The 17,548-nt window shown below is 29.0% G+C and overlaps 1 protein-coding gene across 3 annotated transcripts in view; it reads right to left on the bottom strand.

Annotated features, from left to right (window-relative positions):
• The window catches only part of LOC107443270 (monocarboxylate transporter 9), an 87,450-nt gene that overhangs the window by 11,710 nt on the left and 58,192 nt on the right, over positions 1-17,548 (bottom strand). For 2 of the 3 annotated variants that reach the window (XM_016057094.3, XM_016057101.3), the window contains exons 2-3: positions 3,451-3,765; positions 491-634 (exon numbers count right to left, since the gene is read on the bottom strand). In XM_016057094.3, coding sequence (XP_015912580.1) covers positions 491-634; positions 3,451-3,765 — 459 coding nt within the window. Of the gene's footprint in view, positions 1-490; positions 635-3,450; positions 3,766-15,176; positions 15,468-17,548 lie in introns of those variants that run through there. The other variant, XM_016057088.3, reaches the window with a different exon arrangement.

Here is a 17,548-nt window from a genome sequence, read left to right as displayed (position 1 = left end):
ACTTAACTATTAAGATTTGAAAAGAAAATCTGTGATTAAAAGTTGCGGGTAGACAATAGAGTAACAGTTAAGTAGATCAAAATATTTATGAAAATAAACCACAAACATGTAAATGGAATTAACATTAATAGGTCCATTACGCATTTGCTGCTTACTCCCATATTTTAAGGGTGAAAATGGTATTTATATTCAGAGATAGTTCATTTCTGCGTCTGAAACTTCATAACTGAAATATCGTCTGCCCTAATTAATTAGTATGTTTAAGTTTGGGTACTCAAACCATATAGACCGAATCCTAATGCGTGAAAATTCACTCCTTAGATGAAAAATTATTCGTGATTTTCTTTAAGCGCAATAAACGTTACATTGTTAAAGACATTATATTGTAAAAAATTGCATTGTTTGTAAATTTTGTATTGTTGTTTGTCATTTTTGGCAAGAACATAGACGTTAAACAAAAATCAACAAAATCAGGAAAGGAAGAACTCACCTCCCATCACTCCATAGGTGACCATCAGTACGTCTATGGTGGGTGCCATAGTACTGAGTATCATAGCAGTACAGGAGACCAGGCTGCCTGCTATCATCACAAGCCGACTACCGAATCTGTTCGTCAATGCACTCACAATGGGACCTGCAAAAGGAGAACTAACTTAATACAACACATCTCGACTAAATGTTATAAAACTGAAAGTCATAATCAGTTTTAGAACTGTTTACAGAATTTTGACTTCAAGCTGACTTACGATTGAAATAACAGCATGAAAATAGTAGTTGGAAATTTGAATTACTTTCAAATTGACGGAGAGATTTTTACAAGAAAACATTTTATTTACAAGTGTCCGTCATTGAGAATTTGATAAGTGATCTACTATTGCATGTTGTTAGAACCTTTGGAATCAATTTAAGTTCTATAACTTCGTAATTCCTCGCTCTTTTATATCCTCTTGATGCTCTGGATTATTGTTTCATTCATAAGGATGCCGTTTCTCTGGTTAACGATATAAGTTTCTCACCGCTTCTCCATACTGCTTAGAAACTCATTTTACCCTGATTGCCTCTCTCTGCTACTACGGTTTTCTCGCTTTCTTTTTGTAATTTGTTTTTAAATTCTCTTAATAAAGTCTAATTTTTATATATTTTTAAAATTTATTATTTTTTCCGTTGGCAACTTTGCGTTTGTTTAATCAAATCTGTTCCGTTTTCTTAATTCACGTCAGGTGAGTCTTGAGAATTGGTGCCTATTTTTGACAGTGCAAAACGTGTCGACTTTTTCCACATTTATAATTTATAAAGCAAAATGAAATGTTTACATTATCATGTGGATTATCTTGTTGTTTAGTAAGACTATAATAAAAGGAGAAAAAAGTGGCGAATATCGATCATTTGCTTACATGGATCGGATCATTCTAATAACACATAACAGTTAATCGAAGCTAAGAAAACGAAGGTCAACGATTCCAGCAAAATGACTTTACATGCTGATATTTTTTTTTCAATGACATCTTAATACGACACATCGCTTAAAGAAACAAAAGCAACAATAACAAAAAACGTTTTTGTCCTCAAGACATTAAATCTTACAAGTTGACATTTTGTAATTTATAGCTTTCTCCGATGTTGTTGTGAGATCCCAGTTTTCGTTAAACATTTCACGGTGAATGATTTTACGAAGAATTTTTTCTTCTTCTTTTCAGAAAAGGAGTTTTACGTTAAAAAAATAATAAAAATCTAGTTTTTATTCTAAAACATACCGTTTCTTCAATCGAAATTTGTGAGAAATTTATTTTATTTGCCATATTCCTTTTACTAAGTCTTAACTGTTCGAAAAGAGATTTTCAAAATCAAATTCATTCAGGACCTATTAAGTAAAGTAGTCTAAACTGGATTATTTTTAAAAAATTACATGAGATACACACACGAGATTCGCCTTATACGAGATATACTTTTTTAAAGAAAAATCAATATTCTTTAAAAAAAAAAAGAGAAAAAAAGCAAGTTTTGTCATTTACATCGGATACTATTTTTCCCCTTGCTGCAGGCCATATAATGTTAATTCATTTGCAATCGTAAATGCTTCAAAACATTTTAACTGTATATGCGTGTAGAAAAATTGGTATTCTTGTAATTTCGTGCCCAATTTACGAAACGAGTGAACACATGTCAAATACCAGTTAGAGAATGTGTCGTTAGTGTCTGAATTGTCTCTTTTTTTTCAGTCATATAAATATACATTTGCAATACATAGGAAGGAAAATCTACCTCCGTTAGACTGAAGAAAAAGTTGATATTTTCTATCATTGAATAGCATATAATAAATATTGGAAAGACAGCTCCCTCTTTAGCTGGATTTCGAATATTTAGGTGGGCTTAAAAGCAAGTGCTCCACCCCCTAACTTTTCTTTCTGTTTTAAATAATAATTAATCAATATTATATAAAAGAACATAAGCGAGTCAGGGGAGGGGTAGAGACGTACTAAATCTAATGTTTTTTTATTTTCTCGCCCAAATAATTTTAAGTAAATAAATAAATAAATGTCAAGAAAAATAGCATGGATTAAATATTTTTATTGAGATTAGAACTATTAATAGAATAAGACAGATACCAAGACGATTGGATTAATAATTTAGAAGTTATAAGGGGTTTCGTTCTAGTGCAATTTAGTTACTGAAAAAAAAACATTTCAATTTTTGAAGCATTTCCTCTTTTTATTCGTGTTTGGTCTCATTCAATTTAGTTAGTGAAAAAAAACATTTCAATTTTTGAAGCAATTCCTCTTTTTATTCGTGTTTGGTCTCCTTCAATTAAATTAGAAAATAATACCGCAATCAATTAAACAGAAAGTAATACCTCATTTGTCTGTATAACAATGTAATATGCGTAAATAAGTGCAAGTACAAAATTGTATAAATTGTACATACATAAAAACTCTTGCATCTTTAGAACTATTTTTTCTATTTACTTGTGTACCGTCTCATTCGATTCAGGGCAAATACAAAGAAACCAGTTTCACTTGTATAGTTAGCAATATCAGATGCGTAAATAGTTATATGTACAAATGTGTACATTTTGTACATAAATAGCTTACAACTTCGAAACTGTTAGTCAGACAGTCCAGCCATTGGACTCATTTAAATCAATGAGAAAAAATACCTCAGAAAATATACCGCACTTGCTATCTAAAAGAAATTCAATTATCTCCCTCAAATTACCTGCATTTTCCGAAAAAAAAAAAGCGTACAGTGGAGAGTAGGTAAATTTTCAGGTATCAATTTTTCCGTAGAAAAAGTCTAACTTTACTCGACTAATATTGTACTATAATTCAATCCGGGTAGTTTATTCATATATCTTTATACTCGAATATGTAGATTTTTACTTATTAATTTCTTTTAAACATACAAAAAATAATGTACACAGTAAAGGCGTTGTTTAGAGAACACCATACTCACCTACGCTCATGTAGAAACCTGAGAGGAGGGATCCGACCCAGGCCACTTTACCCTTGGGAACGTCATAATGCCTGACGAATTCCGTGAAGAAGATGCCGAAAGTATAGGCTATTCCGTCCACTATCATGTTGCTGAGGAAGGATGCTGCCACGATGACCCACCCGTAACCACCGTCTGGAGGTTCAGGGATGTTGGCAATCTCGTCCGGATCCCACTCCATGTCGTCGTCGTCCTGCTGCTCGGACAGGCTCTGCTGGACAGAGCTGGACGGGGACACGAAGTAGAACCGGTCCTCCATGTCCCGGGAGATCTTGTCTGAAACACAAAACACCAAAGTTAGTCAAATGAATTCTAAGGAACAGCAAATGTTATGCATATTTTTATACAGTGCTTGTATGTGCAGTTCTTTTTTACTAACCTAAAGAAAATCCTCAAAGGGCGTACCTTTCAAAAATAAATTTTCTTAGATTTTGCATATTACAAGTAAAAACGCTCTAAGTCAAAAGGGGTTCTGGAACTTGCATTTTTTGATAAGTTTGTCCAGTTTGTAAGGTAGACTAGAGCCCGATTTCCGAAAAATGCGTCATTATTTAATTTCATTGCATGCAAGGAATTTTTGAGAAAAATTTGAATTTCCAGTTCTCTCAATATCTTAAAAATCTTTTCAGCTTGAACAGGATGTTTTCTTTTCTTCGTCTTACTTTTCTTTTAGGACGTCAAGAATTACAGTATGTATAATTTTCAGCATATTTTCTCACAAAAGTATCAAATTTTAAAAAATAAATTTGATTCAAATGCCGACTTTTTTTAATGCAAACTATATTGCATAAATAAGCACACTATACAAAATGACATAAAAACATCTCCTTATAATAATATATGTTAGGTGTCACTGTTAGGTTTGGTATAGCACAAAAAATAATAATATTAATAAGGAAGACAATTTTTTTTAAATATTAATTTTTTAAGTTTAATTTTTCAACTCATAAAAGTAGATCTATATAGTTTCAATAGTAAGGTAAAAGTAGTACCATCGGTATGTATTTATGATTTTACCTAATATGAAATTCGATTACAACAAGAAATGGGGAGAGGGGTAGTACCCAGTAAGATTTATATGAAAAAATAAATTTACCTAATTTTTTGATACAAATTCCAAACTTCAATCAAAGAAAAAAAAAGTCTACTTAAACTGTACTTAACATATCGAATGCGTGGACGGAGATCTTTTAGATATAAAACGATGTTCATTTGGAGAAATCTAATGGTTTACCGAAGTACAAGAGTTCGGCAGTTTCACAGTATATAGATGTGCAATTAAATTTATGGAGAAAAAAAAAACAGAATTAGTAACCAATTGAAATGAAATACTTACAAAATAAATTAAAAACAGCTGTTGGGAAATACATTGCATAAAGTAGGCATGAAAGAAAACGTATAAGTTATTTTATTTATGGTTCATAAAAACAGAACTTATCTCCCATCGATAAAACTGTTCAGTTATCAAAGGATAAATGAACATTCATTTTACAATTAGCTTCCATTAAAGAAAAATAATTAATGTTATAAAGGTAATTTACGTTTCACTATTGGATAGATTTATGGAAATCTGGGAAATGCCTACAAATTTTTCTTGCTTTTTTTTCTTCTTTTTTTTTTCAAAATGCCCATCTATAAGTAAGCATTTTTTACTGTTATTTAATAAACTAAAAGTATTATGGATCATCGTCAAAGGTCAACAGTGACTTGCATTATTTATCAGAGAAGGGTGGGATCTATGGAATAGTAGAAGGTTCAACATGAAGAAGTGTAGAAATTTGGTATTCATCCAAGAGAAGATGGACGGCGGTGTTGATGTGAACGAATGCTTTTCAAGGTCGGCTAAAAAGCAATCTCAACGTGACACACGATTCGTAAAAAGAGGAACAGCTGGCAGGAAGACCCATACAACACACACAAGCGAAAGTAGGAACAAAAACACATTTGATGTTTTACAAGTGATAAACAATTAGTACAGTTACTATGAGCAGTTTTACTGAGTTTGAGTCAAAGAACATTTTGCAGGATACGGAAAAATTTACTCGACACCGGGGAGTTAAAAGTTAGGTCCTGTACATTAAAGGGGAAAGAAAAAAAATTGATTTTAAGAAAATTATTTAGATAAATATTTAGCTAAGCAAACAAAATTATTTACTGGACTTGAAAAAATTATTTACTCGCATCTAATTAAAATGTCCACCTGGACTTAGGTGGACATTTTAATTAAATGCGAGTCGGAGTTGAATGATTCCATAGCTCTGGGTATGAGCTAATGGACTAAATGACTCTTTTTGAAATTAGGTCAACGGTAATTTCGTTTTTAAAATCCTTGTGCTAACTATTATTGAATTTTTAATGAAATTTATCTTTTTATAACCAGGAATTTTAAAAGCTGTCATTAATTCTTTATCTGGAACCTTGATATTGATTCTTGGGCTAACCAGCAAAACTCCTAAATAAAAACTCCTAAATTCCTAACTAGCAAAAAATTTAGAGTCAGATTTTTTTAAAAAAAAAATCTATTTTGATGTATTTTCTCTTAAACTTTGAAAAATAGATTTTTTAATGTTTAGAATGCTCATCTGAAATACTCGTTTGATATTCGAAACTTTGGAAAAGAAATGTTTTATAAGCATTAACCAAAAAAAAAAAAAAAAAAAAAAAAAAAAAAAAAAAAAAAAAANAAAAAAAAAATTTTGCGTGCAGAGGAAAAATTTTTTTTCAACTTTTTTTTCCATTGTGTTGAGAGGGTGATGATTTGTCCAGCAGTTTTAATTCTTTTCAGGCGTAAATTAAAATTGTATTAATTTTCTTATGATAAAATATGAAAGTTTTTGAAAATTTTCACAAATTATAAAAATGTAAGTTTTTTCTATTTTTAATAAACCTAGCATTTTTAACATTAAAAAAAAAAACAGTTTCGATGAACTTTTTTTTAAAATAAAACTTGCTTAGTGAAATGGCTGAATATAAGGAGGGAAGCACGCTGAAATAAAAATTATAAAACAACTGCAGTGATTATTAGAATTTAAAATAAAATTATGGAATGAAACAAGGGGAAAAAAGTCCTTCTGGTTTGTTATACTCATAAAAATTTTATTGATAACTATTTTACTTTTTAAAAGAGTAAGAAAATTTATTGTAGATTTATTTGATCAAAAATTTTTCATTTTGGTTATTTATAGCTACTTTTAGCAATACTTTTTTCTTCTGTTTGTTAGCGGGTTTGTGAACAATCATCAACATTGCTCACTGGGTCCCGGAATGGATCACTAAGAATTGCTTTAATTATTTTCTAGTGGTCTCATTAGTGTCCTGAGAGCAGGGATTCCAAGCACCACTGTCTTCTCAACATCAACAAAATCGGCGTAAGTCGAAGTTTGATTTTATTCAAAACAATCTGATGTTAGTTTTGCCGGAAGGTTATCCATTCAATGAATGCCATGAAATCGGACAAACATCGCACAACGAGAAAAACATTCTAAAAGCCGATTGGACTTTTTATTCCCCCCAAAGCTATAATTAAAGAATAAAGGGGCGTGAAAGGGTGATCGAACATCTGAGGAAGTTCTCAGAAACCAAGGTCAAGTATAACAACAACAAATCTGGCAACTTGCCTTCATCCCCCTCTCTCTTCCCCACCATCTTTCATCTTCCTCGGGAAAGAGAGTTACAGCATCCAAAAGAAATACTTTTACGTCACATTACCTAATCTAGGCTTCAAACATCGCCATGCATCTTAATTGTATAGAAAAAAATAAAATAAATAAACGGACCACCCTGAATAACTTCTAAACTAATGATAGAATCTTTACGTTCTAGGACTCAATCTTAATGGTTAAAGAGGGTGCCCTCAAATATGTAAATTAATTAGTGCAGACGATATTTTAACTTACGAAATCACACTTAAAAAACGTATTCTCTGAACAAGCATACCCTTTTTTTCGATGGATTCAAATTTCTGACCCCCAAAATATAGGGGGTTTCCGCAATCTGGGAAATGGGGTTCCAATAGCTAGGTCAGGAGAGCGGTCAAAAGTTTGTAACCCTTTATGTTATTTTAACTTTTTGCATATTTCGCTATGTCTTGAGAGCTTTTTTAAGCGAATTTAAAATTTATTTCAAACAATTTTAAAATTCGTCCAAAGATAATTCCACGAAGGAAAAAAAATTGCAAATATTTAATATTTTTTATTATTTTACTTAATAATAGCAAAAAAAAAATTCATGAGAAATCACATTTTAAATGTACTATCTTTTAAGAATTTAACCATTTTATTATTCGATTGGACCCGCTTTCTTGGATTAAAATATTCCTTTGAAGCGGTATTCATTCAATTGTTCTCATTTGTACAGCCTTAAAATTAAGAATCTATAAATAAAAAAATTAAAAATCTGCAAATAAAAAAATTAAGAATATGTAAATAAAAATAATTTAAAATAAGCCTTAAAATTATGGTTCTATGAATGAAAATAATCAAATAAATGCCACGTCGAACGAGAATTTTAATCCAAGAAACAGGGGGTCCAACCGAAAATTAAAATGGTTAGACTTATACGAAAAATTAGTGCAACGGAAAGACCTCTACAATTTTTACTGTAAATTATTTACCTATATTTTACAAAACAGATGCTTAACCCCAGATAACTAAACATAAATTCGCGTTAGATCATTGACTAATATAGTCTTTACTCGTATAAACAAGATTAGCATAGAATGGGTGGAAGCCATACTGTGGGAGAAACTTTTCGTCACGAATTCTCTTCCACCTCCATTACTAATTTAAAATTTAAAAGAAAGAAAAAATGAGCTGAAAAAAAACCTAAAGTATGCCATAAAATTTCAATAGTAGAAAAAAAAAGTTCAAAATACGCAAACAATTTATTAGAAAATAACTTCCCCCATTGTGTAATCCTAAGTTATCGTCTGATAATTTATTTTCCTTTTGATATTTAAAGAATTTCTTTTCAATATTTGAAACTTCATAGTTTACTCTAGGTTTTCCTGTGATTCCTTTTTAATATAATTTAATTCAGTTATGGAAGAGAATTTGCCATAAAATGTTTCTCCCGTGCTATAGCGTCCTCTAAGAGGAGACTTAAAATTTTTGGTAAACTTAACGTTAACAATCTTTGAAAATGCGTTAAGGTAACAACATGGTTACTGACACAGCTAAGAATTTTGATTAGATTTTTATTTTTCACAAACTGACTTCGAATTATGTCATCATAACAAATGGCAATTAATTGCAAACTTGACATTAAATAGAAAAAATCAAATTATTATAACAATTTGGCCAAATACTGCATTAAAATTGAATTGAACCATAATTTCAATCAGGCAAGATCAGTAATTTTATAGGGTGACAAATGAGAGTCTTCTAAGAAATATTTCAGAAAAAGCATCGACAAGCAGTCTGCAAAAAAATAAGTCTTCAGACTGGCTGTTTTAAAAAAAATATTTATTTATATTTACAATGCACTGAGGGAGGATGTAAACTGAGAGAACACGTAATCATACATAACGGAATGATGCTTATAATTAATTGTAAATATGTTACGTAATTAAGTGTCAGCTCTCTTCTCAATTTCATTAAAAAATGGGATTAAATTTCAAGTAAGATTTATGACGCAGATTGTATATGACTTTTTTTGTATATATTTTTCCTGACGCTCTAATTGCAAGCAAAAATGTATTTTAGAATTATAAGAATTATACTATAATTTATGAATTATATTATTATTATTAATTATAAGAAACAGACTAATATTTAATGTAAAAAGAAATTTGATGGAATTATGTTTGTATTAAAATATAAAATCCAAAAAAAGTAGTTTGAATTTTTTTTTTGATTCACATTAAAAATTTTATCAATAATTGATTTTGTAAACTAAAGAAATTTTATCGATGAATAACTATTTTTTTTAGATCTAACAAAAATAATAGATGCAAATTTGAAAAATTATTGTTTGGAATTGAGTCGTGTCTGAAAGATTTTACCTTTAACGCAAAAAAGACACTGGTGTGTCATGCTATATTTCATAACCACAAATTATTAAAATGCTAAATATAATATTTTTCATTTATTTTGACCTAAATTAATACAAAATAATGTAAATAGTATGAAAAATATGTTTAATAAATATCCGGCGTCAAAAAGTTAAATAAGATACATAATTGTAATATAATAAACTCTCTTCCTATCAATTTATGAAACATTTCGTGCTCATTATTATTTTTTAACAGATTATTTTGACTTTCTAAAAGTTACGTTCAAACTTTATTTATTTTAAATGTCTTAAGCCTTCAATTTTCTCTCCGAACTCTTATCTAATCAAAAACAAGTTCTTCTATTTAATCTTTAAAGAAAACCCTTTTGAGTTAAAGACTTTTTTAAAATTGTAATTTTATACTTATTTTTGCAAACCGGTTATAATAAAATAAGCAATTTCTAACGGTGCATTTAAAGAAGAAACACAAAAACTTAAAAAAGGAGTTCTTTTTGTGTTTGACAACTTGTTTACTGTTTTCGTCACGTTCCGATTTCTAACTAATTGAACGTAACGTTCTCACTTCGTTAAATTTGACACTCGAATGTCACACTCGATCCGATTCATTTACGAACAAAAAAAGTAAAATTTTTTTAAACACATATAACTTGTCAAGTTTATTAATGTATTTAACACGAATGAGCAATAAATATTTACTAATAGTAAATAATTTTTAAAAACAATCCATGCAATACACTAGCTACTCAATAAGTTGATCTATCCAATATTTGAGTATTATATTCTATTTTCTCGCTAAGAGTATTTTTAAGTGAAGTCAATTTATCATCTTAATACAGTAAATTTATATACATTTTTAAGTTGATATTGGTCGTGTAATTTTGTTATAATGGTGACTTTTATGCATATTAAGAAAATTTCGTTTTATTCAATCATTTTTATTTTTTGAAAGTAGGAAAAATATCAGTTTTATTAAAATAAGTTCTAACTCAAGTGTTAAAGAAATAAAATGCTACAATTAAAATGTCATTTGGATGTTAAGTATAATCATTATTTTTTTTTCTAGAAAATAAAAAGATGCCTAATTTCAAATTTTTTTTAATCACTTTTTTTCCGATGCCCACAGTTACTTCAATTAAGTCATTCTTTAAATAATTAGTTATCATTAAAAAGAGGTTGACGAGACAGATAACAATTTGACCTTAGAACGAAATTATATTCGTTTAGGGACTCATCACAATAAAAATCCCTCCCTCTAAATTTTTAAATCCTAAAATTATTCTTTCACAAAATACATTTTTGTTTAAAAAAATTATGTAATAATAATTATTTATGTTTTTATTTTACTTACATATTTATATTATTTTATTTATTTATTTATTTGCTATCTTTTATTTACTTATTTACAATCTTTTATTTATTTATTTGCTATCTTTCATTTACTAATTTGCTAATTCTTCTACATATAAAAATATGCATCATTAGATGAGTTATAGATCAAAATAGATTTAAAAGACCTAAATTTACCAACATGCGTTTATACGACTGCTTTATTATTCATTTTTCTAATTCAAAAACTTGTTCGTTAAGTTTTCATAAAGTAATTTGAGCAATTGAATATAATTTTTCATTTTTTTAGAAAATAGTTTATTTGGAACGTTGGAAATGAATAGTAACTCAGTATTCGGCGCGAAGCGCCGCTAACTGATTCATCTAAATTTAATAGGCATAGATTAGGTAGTCATAAATTGAATAAGGTACAATGATATGATTGAGGAAGGGTTTGGAGAGACTCCATTTAAGAGATAAAACTATATACAAGCACTAGCACAATTAATTAATTAATTATTTACAAGATGAATAACATTAATAAGCAATATATATTAAAGTCAAGATAAACTATATACAAAAAAAATAGTTTATATATATTTTTTAAATATATATAATTTTTAAAAATTTATATTTTCTGGTACTCTAGTATTTGACAAAAATATTTTTAATTGAACTTAGCATTTTTTTTTTCCTCTCACAAAATTCGAACGCAGGAACCCTGGCGAAAAATTCTGGATTAACTCTTGCGTGTGAATTGCTTTCATTACTTTTCAATACTTGTTTAGCTTCTTTTCTTCTCTGTTTTATTTTGGGCGTAAAAGAGGCATAATGAGTTTAATTTCTTTTTCCAAATAAAGCTTTTAAGATTTCAAAAAGTAAATATTATTTACTCATTTATTTTCTAATATTATAAAAATTTTTGAAGAAAAATTCTTAAAAGGACTTGAATTAAGTTGCAAATAATAACTATAATTTATTTTATATTTTATAATCGGTGTTGAACAGCCGATCCAATTTTAAGTTAAAGACCATCAATATTTAATTCCGTAGCCTAGTAATTTTGGACTCAATCTAGAAGACAAGGGAACTCCTGGATCAAGAACATTCCGGAGAAACTAGTCTTTGTGGAAGGACTTTTTGATTGAACTAATCAACTATACGTTTTAGGAAGAGGGAAACCACGACAACCTCCCTCGGTTAACCCGACTGCCAGGGGATTCTAACTCATGATCTCCCTACCAATACGAATATTTTATGTCATCACTGTGGTTGGTGTTAGTAGGGATCAGAATTCGTATCAACCAGTGACCACTAGGACACGAACCTGGATCACCTCACTGATAGACGAACACTCTCAACCCCCTGAACCACCTCAACTCAATAACTAAGCATTTTACTTTCCAGGTCTTGAGCCACAAATTAAATTATTTAAAAATCTGTTATAAAATTATTATCCTCATCATCACACGAGACACACTAGACTAGCGTGTCCAGAAACGACATACAGGAAACAGGTAACGGTTCCAGGAAATCTTTTTTTTTATTATTATTATTGGATGGATGGTTTTTTAACCCATTACTCTAAAATCTGATTTCAATAATTATTATAAATTAAGCATACTTTTCGTTTCTGAAAAAAAAAAGCGTATAAAACTAGTTTCTTATCTATTTGAAATGTGTTCATACTTTTTAAGATTTAAACTTCAAAAGGAACTCGATGAAGGGTTAAACTGAATCACAAAATGTACAACTCAGTAAACTAATTTCACATTCAGAATTAGTTTTGCACATAAGAGATAGATGGAATATCATTCACTTTTCTCGGTTAGAATTTCGGGAAAGTTCAAAGACAATGAAAAGTAGTAAGCGTTATACAAAAATAAACAATGACACATTTAAAAGTTTAAATATTTCATCACTGAAAATTATCCTTCATAACGTGTGAGTTTTGCGTAACTCTGGGAGAAAATGATATCAATTAACATTCCTCGCTCTCTTTTAATACGCTTGGAAGCGCGCACGTTTTAATAAAAGTTTTGCACAACAAAACAGGTCAAAAAAGAAATTACTTAAAAAGAATACGTTTTCAAGGAGAAACTGAAAGTCTCGTTTAAATAATTTTGTTGGTTAACGGAAGGTTGTAAAAGAAATGGATAATGACTATTTCTCAACAAAAGTAAAAGGGTCGACAATTTTTTTCTTTTTTAAAGCTTATCGTCTGAGAATTTTTCTTTTCAAGAAAAATGATATGAACAGATTTAACAAAAAGTAATTCTAAATGACATCGCTGATTATTTATGTTTCCTAAAAGTTTTATCGGGATATTAGGACGTACATTGCGAGGGGAAAAAAAAAAGAAAAAAAAAACAAAAACGGAATACCCTGAATAACTTTTAATCTAATGATTGGATTTTCAAGCACGTGATTTTAATGTTTCTAAGGCCTAACAATAAATATGATAATTAATAAGCGCAGACGATATATAAAGTTACGAAATCAGACACAGAATGCATTCAAAATCAAATTTTCAACAAATATAAATAATAGCTCAGATTAAATTAAATTTTAAAAATACGCCCTTTCTAAAATTTCATAACTCAAAAACTATTTGACAAATTTTCTTCAAAATGTTGCAAAGATTTGTGCATATCTTAATTCAATTTTTCCGACTACTACTACATTAAATAATAAAAAATAATGAATAATTATTGAAAATAATTTTTTGCATGGAATTATTTTTGGATAAATGAATTTTAAAATTGTGTGCACAAATTTTTCAATTCGCTTTGAAAGTTCTAGAGACATGATAAATTACGTAAAAAGAAAGATTAACGTTATTAGGGTCCAAACTTTGGATGGCTTTCCTTAGCAATCTATGGGATTCATATTTTTCAGATTGCTGCTACTCTCAATATTTTAGGGATCAATAATTTGAAACAGTCGAAAAAAAGGTATGTTTATTCAGAGAAAGTACATTTTTGTGTCTGGTTTCATGAATTAAAATATCGTCTGCACTAATTAATTAGCATATTTGAAATCAACCCTCCAAAGCATTAATATTGAATCCTAGAGAGTGAAATTCCGTAATAAAAAAAAAGTGAAGATCAAAAATTATGCAGAGTGTGTAGTTTTATTATTATTTTTTTTTCGTTCGTTTGAGAATTGAGCACTGTGTTGGCTTTTCATACACATTAAATTATTAATAAAGAGTAATGATTATCCCGAAGAAAAAAAACCATTTTGTTTTCTTATACCATCAAAAAGAGGCTTAAAAACTGAAAATAAAAGCTTAAAAGAATTATAATTATTGAAAGGAATAGTTAAGGTATTCTCATGAATGAACCATATTTGTAATAAAGCGATCATATAACTACATTTGAAAATAAAATTACAAAATTTCATTTATTTGAAAATCAATATCTTAAGTTAGTTTATTATTTTTTTTTTCAAATTATCAATTTGAATGGAAATAGTTTTATAAGGTATTCTTCTTTATCCAGCGAAAAAAAAGAGAGGGGGAAAATGTGAATAAAAGGAAAATTTAATTATTTAAATTGCATTTTATTATTTTAATTACTTAATTTGCAATTTTTTCAGTTAAATATTTGGTGCTTTTTTGCCTATAAATACATATTTCAATTAACTTAAAAATTATTAAGTTTTAAAATTTCTTTAACATTAAAAATTTGGCTCTTGAAATGCAAAGTTTCACATTTCCTACTTTTAATGTTTAAAAACTTCCTACAATTCTTGACCCTTTGACGCAGAATTTTTAAACATATTTTTCATACTTTTTTCATAATTTTGTATTAATTTAGTTCAAAACAAGAAAAAAATTATATTTCTCATTTTGTTAATTTATGGTTATGAAATACAGCATGAAACCCCTGTGTCTTTTTCTGAGTTAAAGGTTAAATCTTCCAAACATGGCTCACTTCCAAACAATTATTTTTTCAAATGTGCATTTATTTGCTGATATTTAGAACTGAGAGAAACAATTATTCATCCTTGACATGTCTTTAAGTTACGAAATCAATTATTCATAAATCTTAGAACATAATATAAAAAAAAATTTCAAACTACTTTTTTCTTCTTTTATATTTCAGTACAAATATAATTTGAATAATTCAACAGATTGTTTTTAGTATCTGTTAGAGTTTTTACCAACTATACCAAATAAAAAATACAAAAATATATTTTTGCTTGCAATGAGAGCTTTAGAAAAAATATATATAAAAGGGACACCGGTCTTCCATCTGCGTCAAAGGGTTAAAAAAAATTTGTGGACATTGCATCGATTTTTAATTTCAAATAACTCAAAGGTTGATCATAAATTAGATACGTACCATAGGGCGAATAAAAAGGTTCGACATTTCTGGAATCCGGAGATTTACACAAAGTATAAGCAACTTCATTAGGCGTGCTATACCTCCTATAAAAACTTTTATCTGCCTTATTATTTTCATCGAATGACCAGTTCCGACTGAAGCTGACTTTTCGGTTGGCCATCACAGCCCCGTTGGCAACAGCGATTAAAACCGACTGCTACTGCAGTGTGTAGTTAAACTGCTCTAGTCCCAAAAATCCATATCGAACAACAAGCGAGGAATACATTAAAAAGCGCTTCGAAAAGCAAAGAGACGTTTGTTCAGAAATAGAGAAATGAAATTTGATTGTGAGAGAGAGAGATTACGAAAGAACGCCTACTGCTTCTCTTTCTCTCTCTCTGGTCTGTGGCGGATATATTTATTTCGGCGGATTTCGTTTCAGAATCGGGTAAAAGAGATATAGCTAACGATTTCACTATCTAATAAAAAGTAAAAATTCAGAAGTATTTTCTGGAAATGAGTTAGAGCCGTTATTGATTAAGATCGCAAATAAATATCTATCATATAGAAATAGATATCTATGATAATTAGTGCTAGCGCTAGATTTTAAACATGAATATATGGAAAGCATTTAATAGAAATAAGTAAGGGAGAAAAAAGCGTGATCGCAAATAAATATCTATCATATAGTTATCTATGATAATTAAGTGCTACCGCTAGATTTTAAAAATGAATATATGGAAAGCATTTTATAGAAATAAGCGATAGAGAAAACAGCGTGACCGTAAATAGTTTTGATAATTAAGTTGTAACGCTAGATTTTAAAGACTACGATTTGAAAAGACCACATATAGTTTTATTATAGAATGCCAGAGCAGGATTTCAAATGTAAAGATTTTTCAAAAGATTCAATCGTAATAACCTAGAGCCAGTGTGATTATTATTACAAATTGTTTTGATAATTAAGCTGTAGAGCTGGATTTTAATGACTACGATTTTAAAAGACTACAATCAGTTTTTAATATAGAATTCCAGAGCAGGATTTCAAATGTGAAGTTTATATAAAGGAACATTACCGTAATGCGTATACGGTCGGTTTCTTTTCTACAACAATAAATAAATAAAAAAAGCTTGATTTATTTTTTTAGGTAAAAACAAAAAAGTTTGTGAATCTAATCAAAAAACTAGATAATTGAAAAGTTTGCATCTAATGTTTCCAAAAAAAAAATAATTAAATTTCTGGATACTAGACAGAGATTTCATTCATTTGCAGAGAACAAAGCAAACAAATACATGTTACACTTCGACTTCCTCAAAATCAAGTATTCCTCCGAAAATTTCTAAGAATTGTAAGAATAAAAATCATATCAACGTTAACACAAACAGCTTTCAAATGTAAGAAGAAAAAAACTTTTGCAAGCTTTTACAAGCCTAGTTAATGAAGGTAATGATGACATTCAATTTGAAGCTGTCAGCGGAGAACAATAACCATCAGTTCCCACCTCTCCTTCCACACCACAGACACAATTCATTTTTTACGGGAATTCCCACCACAGCAATAAAAAGCTATTGCATTTACCGGTTATAAAATATTGAAAAGAAATTGAAATGTTGCAATGTTTATAATAAAAGCCATGCACTAGCTGAAAGTTCATTTGGATGTCTTATGATATGCGCGTTCAAAATGAAAGCAACCATAAATATTTACCAACAAAATGCACTTAAGTTTCTGTGCAACGATGATTTTCATTTTTCGACGAAATTAACGTTCAAAAATTAGCAATTTAAGTGATCTTTCCTCTCGCCATCTTGGATTTTAGGTAAAATTTCTGATTTTGTGTTTTAGTAGTGTTGCTTTTCCTTTCTTTTTCTTAAGAAACTTTTGATGATGAAGTGCTATTAGACATTCCTTTCAGAAAAAGATTGAAAATAAGCGTTTTATTATGATTGGGAACCATTAATGAACATTTTATTGTGGAACAGAGAGTGGTAGCTCCCGAGAGGTTTCACTATAATTCGATTTAAAAGCATTTTATTTGAAATTACATACTGTATTATAACGCAACAGTTAAAGAAATATATTTTAACCAATACCATTATTCTAATAGTTGAAGTCGTGTAAAACCCTTATAAGGAAAGAACTGGATGCATAAACTATTAAAGTTTGCAAAACCATTATAAGAAAAGAGCTGTATACCCAAAATGTAAGTTGAGCAGAGTCATTATAAGAAAAAAAACTCTGCGTATCAAAATATCACTCTTTCGCTTGCACGTATAAGAAGATTTTTATGCGAATCTTCGTTAACTAGGAAACTATTATCAAAACACTAAATTCATTTGCACGTTTTTTTAAATTTACCTTTCAACTTAGTTAATAAATTTAATTTTCT

The sequence above is a fragment of the Parasteatoda tepidariorum genome, chromosome 2 (assembly GCF_043381705.1).
Source record: "Parasteatoda tepidariorum isolate YZ-2023 chromosome 2, CAS_Ptep_4.0, whole genome shotgun sequence".
NCBI lineage: Eukaryota > Metazoa > Arthropoda > Arachnida > Araneae > Theridiidae > Parasteatoda > Parasteatoda tepidariorum.
Note: the sequence above shows the minus strand (reverse complement) of the source record. Positions and strands in the feature narration are given on the sequence as shown.